This window comes from Physcomitrium patens, chromosome 2 (assembly GCF_059467195.1).
Source record: "Physcomitrium patens ecotype Gransden chromosome 2, ASM5946719v1, whole genome shotgun sequence".
Classification (NCBI taxonomy): Eukaryota; Viridiplantae; Streptophyta; class Bryopsida; order Funariales; family Funariaceae; genus Physcomitrium; species Physcomitrium patens.
The window spans coordinates 18,412,539-18,423,235 of record NC_143411.1 but is presented as its reverse complement, the minus strand read 5'-3'; the positions used below and the strand labels follow the sequence as shown (position 1 = coordinate 18,423,235).

The following is a 10,697-nucleotide window of genomic DNA, read 5'->3' as shown; positions in this document are numbered from 1 at the left end:
ATTGTGCCAATTTTGTATCCAAAAGCTAAACCTTAATCTTTCCTCACATTGATATTGGTGAATTTGTGACTGCCCAGCTAATAAACAAGGGTTACTAGTATGAGCATCTTGTGATCCACATTCATAGTGAGCTAATTTCAAGTTGGATATCAATGGATAGTTTTTGCATTACTAGTAGCAACATTGAAATTGTAATTGTTCTCATTCTTGCCATAGTAGCAAATTTACGTTATTAACATTCTTCCAATTCTAGCTATGCTTGAATAGTCATTCAATAGAAATAGATTATTATTGTTCTTGTTCTTGTCTTTCACTATTGTATGATGTTGATGGATTTTGGTTGTGGATTCAAATTTCTAAGTTGATTGATTGAGCTACAACTATATTCTTCTGATTGCCTCTAGTAACAAATTGTTGTTGCTTAGAGATTTCTCCATTTGATTTTTTGGTTCCTCTTCAACATATTGCTAGACTTTCATGTTGTTGTTGAGTTAGAAAAGAAATTGCCAACAAGTACTCTGATAGAGGCTTATAGTGCATCACTGCTAGATTAAGTCAAATCCCTATAGTGTCTCTGTTCTTATGATTCAATTGGAGGTGCTTGCAATGACTTGGTAAGATCATTGCATTTACTATTCTAAATTGCTTGCAATATTGGAAATTGGATTCATTGCAACATATGAGCTAAAATAAACCTCTACTAATTAGAAGTTTGTTCTAATTCACAACAAATGAATTAATTATAGAAATCTTAGAAATCCTAATATTCAATTGGATCCACTCTTAACTTCTTTAAATCCTAATATCCAATTTAAGGAAGTTAAGAGTGGATTGATTACTCATATTTATAATAATAATAATTCTTTTATAAAATATATAATCAAAAATTCTTTCTCTTTACTCTCAATCATTATTTTTTGTTTGTTATTTTTATTTGATTTTATATGTTTTATATTAATTTTCATCCATGAACAAAAAACACATCTAAGTATAAGTTTTCATCTGCAAATAACTTTTCATCCATGAATAACTTATCATTCAACTTAAGTTTGTCCAACTCAATTATCATCTATGTTAAAAGTATTCATTCAATCTATAAATTTTTTCATCCATTTACAAAACTATCCATTTTGACATAAAATTCTTCTAACCTAATTTTTCAAATCTGCTTCCAATTGACCTAATCTAGCTTCAAATTTACTTCAATTGACCAAATCTTTGCTAATAATTATTTGTGGTGAATGCAACTAATGTGAGATTGGAACAAGCAAAGGTCTCATTTATGTGTAATTTAAAAGCATACTTTTCAAGACTCGACTCATCAAGAAAAAACCTCTTAAGTTAAGCTTTTGCTTCCAATGACACAACTTTAAAGACTACATAAGGTATTCAATGAGGGTTTTTTGGCAACGTAGATGAAGCAAGGCGTGGATGTAGGGCATTTGCTTCCAATTAGCCTCACAACTCTCCATCAACACTTGCAAGGCTTGCATCAATCAAATTATGGCATTGAAGTTACTCCTAAGCATGAATCTTCTTTGACAGTGTTGTGCCTTTTGGAAGACAATGATTGTGAAAAAGTAAACGAGAGAGAAAAGACAAAATCAAATAAAAATAAAATAAAGACATATTTGAAGTTTATTTTTTAATTTTAATTAAATTTTATACAAGTTATTCAAAAAAAAATATGTTTTTAATATCAAAGTTTGGTGTGTTTATTTTATATTCAAAATATAAAAATATCTTCTTTTATTTCTTTTTATTTTTTTTTTCTAAAGACTGCCAAGTGTTTTTTTTTTTTTTTTTTTTTTTTTTTTTGCATATTATTTTCAAAAGAATGTTCATAAATTTCAAAACTTAAATTGGTGGTATTACCATATGATTTTAGTAGAGTACCAAAAGTATCATGTGGTGTGATAACAAGACAAGTGTTATCAAATTTTAGTTTGGCGTATATAGTTAAAACTTAATATGATAGAGTTGTTGTTGTTAGACACTAGACCTATGTTGTAACAGCCCAAACTAAACAAAAAAACAAAAACATGTTTCGATTCAATAATTCTCTTATTTACATTGATTTACATATATGTGACTTACCTATATTTACTGATTGATATATTGATATGTATATATATATATATATATATATATAATGTTTTATGTAATGTATAATTTCAATCCTTAATGCAAAATCTTAAAACAGATTTTCTAAAAGACCACAAACACTCATTTTACCTATCAATCAATCACATACATGGAAACAACAAATATCCCGTAACCTGAAGTGAAACATATGGTAAACCAAAACCCTAAAGCAAAAACTAAAAAGAAGCTGAAGAAGTAGAATTTTGTAAATAACAAACTTTATCTCAGCCACTGTTATAACCTGTCCACGTAGGACGCCACGCAAGGTCCAGGAAAGGTGAGCTGGACACGAGCGCAGATTCTCCTGACAGCCAGCGCGGCCCGCCGCGTGACGTGTCGACGCCTGCATCGCCGTGCTTCGGTGCCTTAGTGTCCACTTGGCTGAATCCGAGCCCCCCATGAGTAGAGCCTCTCGTTGGCGTCGCTTCCTCGCTCAAAATGGCGCAGCATATAGCATTTCTCAATCGCCCCTCTTCTCAAACCAGGAGAGAGAGTATCTCGTCGCAACGCTTATGGAGTGGATTCCGCTACTGTGCGGTCGAGAAGGGAGCGAACGACAGAGGTACCGAAGCTTAATGGAGTTGGGTTTTTGAGTTCAGTGTCGGATGGATTCTTCATCGACCAGGCAGGGTTTTGTCACGTACGTCGATCGATGCTTGAACGTGAGCGTTGGGTTCTGGGCGGTTGATTTGGGTGTGTGTGCGTGTGTGGCGGTGACGAGCTGTGTGTTATGTTGAATACTTTCTTTGTTGAGTTTAGCGGGTCTCTGTTCAGGGTGAAACATTCGTGATAGTATTCGTGGTAGTTTGCATGGGTGGTATGGTTTTAATCAGGGGAATCTTTGGATGATTGTTGTTGTTGGTGTTGTTGTTGGGAGGCTGCCCCTTTCTTTAATTGATGAGTGATTGGTTCTGCAGGATTTCTTTCACCCATTCCGTGTTGTGCTTGCTGTTGAGCTGAAGGCGTCTTTTAATAAAAAAAATTTCGGGAAACTTCCAATTGTGAAGTTCACAGGTAATATACGGTAACCAGATCTTTGGTCATCCCTCCATCGTCTTTTGGTTTTCTCGCATTACAGACAGGGGTTTACTTTAACTCGTTTCAATGAGAGAAATTGTCTCGGTTTTTTCATGCTATTCCTCAATCAGGAATTTTGAGAGCGCTTCGATTGGCAGTCACATGCGCATTCTGGGCGTCGAAGCCATTTAGAGAAGTTGAGCGATTTCATAAAAGTACCATCCTCGGGAGTGCGGCGTTACTTATCCAAATTTCTACCTAAATTGGTAAGTTCGATCTGTATCAAAATTATCTTGATCCGATTTCAACTGAAATTAGTTTCATGCACTTCGCCATGCCCGCAGTTTTTAACAAAAAATCACTTCAATTTTTTTCTGAGTGAATTATTGTAGGATTACAAGTTTGAGTGGCAGTAGTGATTATTGCTGTTGTGCTCGTTCCATCTTTCTGATAGTTTCGGTTTGACCATGGTAGCTTTCTCTGGAATTTAATACACTAATGTGATTCTTTCAGGTTGGAGTTTAGAAAGAAGCACGTAAAATGGACACGATAAAAGGTTATTTTGGGGCCAAGCCAGAGGTTCCGGAGAAGCCAATTGCTTTAGAAAGAACTCCATCTGGAACAAGAAAATCGGTGAAAGAGCTATCTCCTCTAGCGAACAATGTGATTGGGCGCTGCGCAAGGTGCAAAGTCTTTTCCATGTTTCTTGTAACGCGATCAATGATGTATTGCGATTTCCTTATTGTAAATGATGACCTGAAGGACGATGTCGTTTTTTCGAGATGGGAGACTAAAAGCATGGACTACTTGTGGGTGGATTTATTGATATGAACAGGATACTTTTGGTCCGCCCTGAGGATTTGCAAGAGCAATTCGACAAGGAAGCGCCTCTATCAGCGAAGACAAAAGATAAATATGCCCGTAGTATTTTGGAGTATTGCTGTTTCAGAACACTTTCTATTTCTGCCCAAGTTGAAGATCACCTTAGTGATGTAGATTTTCGACGTTTAACTTATGATATGATGCTTGCTTGGGAAGCTCCTGGGTCAACTAACAAGAATGTATCAAAGGTATGAACAATCATGAACGCATCTCGTGGTTTTTTTGTAAAATGTTTAGTGGTTATTACTAATTCAGGTTATCTTCCTGCACGACTTCAATGATCCTAGAATAGAGATGATAGAAAAGATTGATTAATGATAATTAGAAATGTAAGGTCTCTGTACTCTCTTCGATTTTTTAGGTCGAGCAAAAGGATGTACAGCTCGAAGAAGCGGAGAAGGTTGCAGCAGCTTTGGGTGCTGATGACGATGAGGAAGAATCGGCACTCTTTTACAATGATTTAATGCCCATGATGGTTAGTATTCTATGCACAGTTATTTGCATTTACCAGATGGAATGGCCATACATGATCCGCAGTCGTTATTAGTATTTCTTAGCCTTGGTTGGCTGATGATTGTCGTCTTCTTGATAAATAGTGCTTATATAAAACAAACCTTGATGTAGATATATCTGTCAGATTTATTTCATACCAATATACATGAAGAAGCTCACAATACCGGATACCACGATACCGCTGATCAGCAAGTTGTTCTTTGCTGACAAAAAAATTACCACAATTTTTCAGGCCGAAGTGGAACAAACAGTTGGGTTGGAGGCATTTACACGGATAGCTCCTGCAGTTCCGGCGATTGCAGACCTTGTAACTGTGTATCCTCAATGGGAAGCTCTCACCAATACTACTGGGGCACGTCTTCCATTTCAACTTTATGATAAATACCTTGGTGAACTTGACAAGTAAGCCTTGAGAATCTTTTTATCTGATATTCCTTTGATGCAACTTCTTTGATAGCATGAACGAAGAGTTGATCAAATGTGTGGAGCAGGTCAATCAAATTGATGAAGTCGCAACTTACTCCGGAAGTGAAACAAGTACTCCATCTAGAATCTGATGAGATTCTAGTAGACACGGACGGGGGATCATCTGGTCAGACGGTTATTGAACATGTGGGTAGTTCTACTTATCCAGGTGAGCACTCCTTTGGTCTTGTGTGTGTGGTTCTGCAATGTTTTATTTTAATTTTTCCAATTAGATGAAGCAAATGTATGATGACTACTCGCTGGCGGGGCTGCAACAACTTTGGTCTCGTTTTCATGATTACCGTTGGCTGGAAATTTGATATTTCTGCTGCAATGGTGGACATTTTTCAGTTTCAAAAATATTTCATTTTTATTTTTATAAATTAAAACTAAAATATTTTTGGAGGAATACACTGATTTTAAGTTGTTGGTGTGTGCATCTTTGTGCAGGAAGGTTTACAGTAACGAATTATGCGATCTACTTCGAGGTGGCTGGGATACTATCTTACAGTGATGCAAAGAGATTTGATTTGGCATCAGATCTGAAATATGAAGTTAAGCCTGAAGTGACAGGGCCTTGGGGCACCAAGATCTTCGACAAGGCCATCATGTTCAAGTCTAATGAGGTGTATGTACCTGGAACCATATTCGTCGTAGAAATTTGACATGACTTTAAATGTTTGAACAATTCGTAACTAAAACCTAAATAGTTATTACAAGTTTCTCTCCCCTGACTACTGTGAGTAATTACTTAGTATGTAAAAGTCAAAATTAGGGAGAAGCTATCTGTGTTTTTGTGCAAGCTGTCTATTATGTGCAAGAAGAATCAAGTATAGCGCTTACTTTCTCATAGGAAGTAACTCCTGGTTTCAAACTTAAAATTTCAGGTTCCAAAAGGATTGCAAGTATCTCCATATGACCTGTCACAATGAAACTGATTTGGGTATTGGATTTCACTCTTGTGCAGGCAAGAACCATTAGTATTTGAATTTCCAGAAATTACCGGACACGCTAGGCGTGATTACTGGATTGCAATTATTCGAGAAATCGTTGCTTGTCACAAATTTTGCCGACTGTACAAGCTAAAAGGTGTTGGAAAATCTGAGGCACTTGCGAGAGCTGTTCTAGGTATAGCAAGGCTACGGGCTCTTCGAGAGACTATCAAAGTGCTGCCTACTCGTGCCGATAGCCTTCTTACGTTTTGTTATGGAGACAATATGCCTCACGGGGACCAGGTTATGGGAGCTCTAGCTGATACTCTACGTCACCATGGAGATGGTAAAAGTGGTGATACTTTTCTTGATCACCACGAAGGGAATAAAGTATACTCAAGCACAGCAACTGCGTCTGCAGCTAGTCTCGATTTAGATCCCACTCCTCACCCTACGTCGGAACACCAACGTGACGCATTATCTCCAGTGAATGAGGTCATGATCGGAGAGGAGACTGCATTGGAGAAAACGGTGCTGGACTCTCGGGAGAATACGAAGAAAGTAGAAAAAGCTGAAGCTACTGTTGACAGCGTGAAAGGGGATGGCATAGGAAGAAACGTACAAATTTTGACGGTCTGGATCATCTCGCTGCCATTGTTGTCTTTCGTGTTCTTCGATGCGGCATAGTAGTTTTGTAATTTGATGCTATTGATGGACAGACAGAGGGTGGATGTTTTACAAGTCTTGGAGCTTGTGCAAGACTACAGTGGATATCACAAGCCATAAAGACGGGCCGAATACTGATAATCTTTCTTGAAATTTCTGCTGAATTTTTCTAATGATTAGATTGGAGTGTATTGGCAATAATTGTATGAATAATTAGAAATTGACTTGATTGGAATTTAATGCTGCAGGAGCTGTTAAAGCCTATTCCAGAGGTTCTTGAAGAGGTTCAATCTATTCTCCAGTGGAAAAATCCGACCAGAACCATTGCAGTTGCTACTGTTGTGTTCCTCTTCATCGTCTTGTAAGTTATTCAATATTCATCAATTTATGAATACGGATTAGGACATTGTTTCTAATGAAATGGTAGATATTTTCTACTTTGAAACTACATATTGAATTGTTTGTTTGTTTTCATGGGTTGCTCTTGCTGATAGAGGATCGTTGGCATGTGATCAGCGATCTACTATCATACATTCCTACTGTACTTTTGTTGTCAGCTGCGGTATACATATTTTACCTGCGGTACTTGAAGAAAAAAGAAAAAATTCGTTCTGGCGAGGTACTTATCCCCGTGCCTCAAGGTACCAGCACAGTGGAAGCCTTGACTGCTCTTCAACAGGCTGTTTCTCAAGCGGAAGCAACCATTCAAGGAATTAATATCGCTCTGCTGAAGATTCGTGCGCTGTTATTGTCAAATTATCCCGAGGTTTTTTTTCTTTTGTTGTTTACTTTACAACTTCTCTTTTGCACCTACTTTTTTTTATTCTACCCAACAGGAGTTCTTTCCTTTGTGGTGTCGAAAACTTGTTTTTCCTCAAGTTTTGCGATTGATTTGATTGCGAGCCGCATTGTAGCATATAAGCGTTCAGAATTAAAGACGTTCTTTTGTAGATGAATTAGACGTACAAGTGAATGTATTGGAAGGATTTATTTTACTGTTTATTTCATTTTTTGCATATCTTTAGTTTTCTAAGTTGAGTTAAGTTAATACTTGGTACATCAATCATACTGTTTTAAGGACTGGGTAGCGAGAGCCAAAAATTATAGTTATTTTAGCAAGATATTCGCAGTATAGAACTGTATTAAAGAATGTAGGTTGTGAAAATGACAATGTTATGCTCTTCAGTACGTAATTATCATTTAACCAGTCTTTCTGTCAACGTGCTAACTGGTGGGTTGATATTTTTTGCAGGCTTCAAATCAAGTGGCTGCTTTATTGGCAGCAGCAGCTTTGGGTTTGGCAGTTCTACCTACTAGATGGTTAGTATTCATTGTTTTTGTGAATACGTTCACCAGCGGGTTGCAGGGTCAAAGAGAAAGTCCTTCAACTTTTGAAAGACGATTTAACGAATGGTGGTATAGTATTCCTGTGGTTCCTGTTCGCTTTCTTAAACCTGGAGAAGATGTGAACGTCCGAAAACTAGACTGAATGCCACTTCTAAGTGGTCATTAGTACCTTCTTGTAGACGTATTACAAGAAGGAATATTTTGGTACCCATAGCTTTTGCGTTGATGTGCTCAATATCTGATGTTGAAGAGATTTTATTTTCCAGAAAATACTACTAGGTATTGCGCAGTCCATCTATTCCGGTTCTGCAGTAGAAGGGTAAGAATAGGTAATTGTAGTATCTTGTGAGCTTTAGAGCTTTAGAATTTTCTAAATCTCACAAGTTTGTTTTAGCTTCCTTTAGCATCACACTCCAATTTTGGTAAATATGTCAATAATGTACCCAACAAGCAGCTTCTTTCTTCTAGATGGAAGTTAATTTATAAATGCCCAAATGTTTTGAAATAATGTTCATAAGTAAAGTATAAGTTGTATTATTGACTCTTCCAATGAATGAAAATATCAATCATATTTCAATGCTTTTTTTTCTTTCTTTCTTTCTTTGTTTCTTTTCTATTTAACATTTTCTGCTATATCTTGATAACATAATTAGAAAAATTTCATGATTACAACTTTTTCTAAATTATTGATTTGTTAATCTACTTTCACTTTTTTGCAATAATTTTTTAAATTTTTTTGTAAAAAGCAAAACTTAACAAATCCTGATTGTGTTTTAATTTTGATATCTTTTCAATGTTGTATGTTAAGTATATTCATAATTTTATTGCATTCTAAATTTTAATGCTGTTTTTCTGCTTATGCAATATTGTCTACTTAAAGAAAGAATAAAGTAAAAAAGAAACAAACAAGCAAAATACAAAACACCATTTTCAGACATAGTTATGATTTTTAATTGCACTAAATTAAACTTCTTAAGATACTTTATTTTTTATATTTTTATATTTTTTATTTTTTTAATATCAGGTTTTAGATTTAATATAATTCTTTAGAAATAATAATAATAGCTAATGTTTGGTGTGATTATTGCTTACAAGTTTGATCTATATTAGTACTTTTGTAAAACCTATTAAGCATAATTATAGATTATCTTTTAGTTACAAAAAAATTTAAAAATGAAAATTATCAAAATAATATATATATATATATATATATATATATATATATATATATATATATATTTTTTAAAAAAATAGAAAGAAATTAATTAATTTCAAATGATTCTTCCACTTTTAGAATTTCAAATTCTTGTGTTTAAATTATTCAAACATCTAACTAAAAAGTTAAATAAAATATATATATATATATATATATATATATATATGGTATTGCTAAAGCAACAATAATGTTATCTATTGCGACTATAATTCACCACCCACTCAACATTTTTTTTTAGTTTTTTCTTCTAATCAAAAAGATATATATATTAAACCATGATAAAATGGTTGTGGTAGAAATAGCAAAAGAAAGAATTGACTATGTTTTTATAATGTAATGTGATGTGGCATTAAGTGCCAAAATATGTGAGATGAATGTAGTCTATGTTAATTTAGTGTGTTTTCATCCATTTAGTATTTTTTATTAGTTTACTTTATTATTGTCAACTAGAGTTTGATGATATAGATAGAGAATATCCTTTGATATTCTTGTCAAGTCAAGACTTGTGAGTATTTTTAAGAGACAAAAGTCATGGTTGTAAGATTTTGCTTGGTTATAGTAACTTAGCCATAAAGTAAAATTTAGGATTTTTTTCTACATGCAAGATAGAAGCATTGAATTTTAGAAGAGTGAGGATGGAATATCTTTTCCTTAATTTTATACCTCAAGGATATAATACTTGCTTCAAATTGCTTCACCAATTTTGAAGCCACTCTATCAATGCAAGCCGCGAGGACATGTGAGAACAAAGAGTAGTGTTAGATGAAGAGCTTCTGCACATGACAGCTTGTGTCGGGTAGAGTTGCAGTATTCAACAATAATTAGTGGCAACTTATGACATACAAAGGCAATGGTGTGTAGTGATACAAAAAAGCGCACAATGATATGCAAGGATGAATGCATGAACATTGCTAAGTTTTTCATCTATCCACCATTTTTTATCTAATCAAACTAAGTTTACCTATTATGTAGGAATTTTTATTGAAAATAAAGTAAAAAAAATGAATTTTTTTATTTGATGTCAAAGACATGAATTATAAAAAAACTTGAAAATAAAAATATTTTCTTGTCATACCCAAAAAGAGAAAGTAGACAAATTAAAGACAAATATAAGATAGAAATTAAAATAGTTAGTACTAAATACCAACAAACTAGAGATTCTTGAGTAAAGAAAAGAGTACAAGAAAGGCATTGATAAGAATGAAGAAGGCCTCATTCTTGCTTCTATTTGTACTAACTAATTAGAAAAGTATATGAAAATATTCTATAGATCATACAATACGTGTCAAATTTGTCAAATACATGTCACACTTCCAAGACAATTTTTTTCACATGTGTGCCACATGGGCAACTTATTAGCAAGATTTTGAAGCTACTAATCACCTATCAATACTTAAAAAGTTAAATCCTCTCTACAAAGCTTCTAAATAGCTTTTTTATAAGATATTATCAAATTTACTTACTTTTAGTTCTATATATTTCATCTTATCTTTCTAATCACAAATGTCAATATT

The 10,697-nt window shown here is 34.4% G+C and overlaps 1 protein-coding gene across 6 annotated transcripts; it reads left to right on the top strand.

Annotated features, from left to right (window-relative positions):
* The first annotated feature begins 2,636 nt into the window (after positions 1 to 2,636).
* On the top strand, positions 2,637 to 8,504 carry LOC112278924 (uncharacterized). 6 transcript variants are annotated; one of them, XM_024512848.3, is made up of 13 exons: positions 2,637 to 2,707; positions 3,063 to 3,159; positions 3,321 to 3,428; positions 3,676 to 3,845; positions 3,998 to 4,232; positions 4,406 to 4,519; positions 4,790 to 4,959; positions 5,049 to 5,191; positions 5,473 to 5,650; positions 5,990 to 6,587; positions 6,869 to 6,981; positions 7,137 to 7,386; positions 7,873 to 8,504. In XM_024512848.3, the coding sequence occupies exons 4-13, from the start codon at positions 3,703 to 3,705 to the stop codon at positions 8,107 to 8,109; spliced, it is 2,181 nt and encodes a 726-aa protein (XP_024368616.1). In that variant the 5' UTR covers positions 2,637 to 2,707; positions 3,063 to 3,159; positions 3,321 to 3,428; positions 3,676 to 3,702; the 3' UTR covers positions 8,110 to 8,504. The 6 variants fall into 6 exon arrangements, with proteins under 6 accessions (XP_024368616.1, XP_090104346.1, XP_024368615.1 ...); XM_090248220.1 differs by having other exon boundaries at positions 3,294 to 3,428; XM_024512847.3 differs by having other exon boundaries at positions 2,637 to 2,785.
* The last annotated feature ends 2,193 nt before the right edge of the window (positions 8,505 to 10,697 follow it).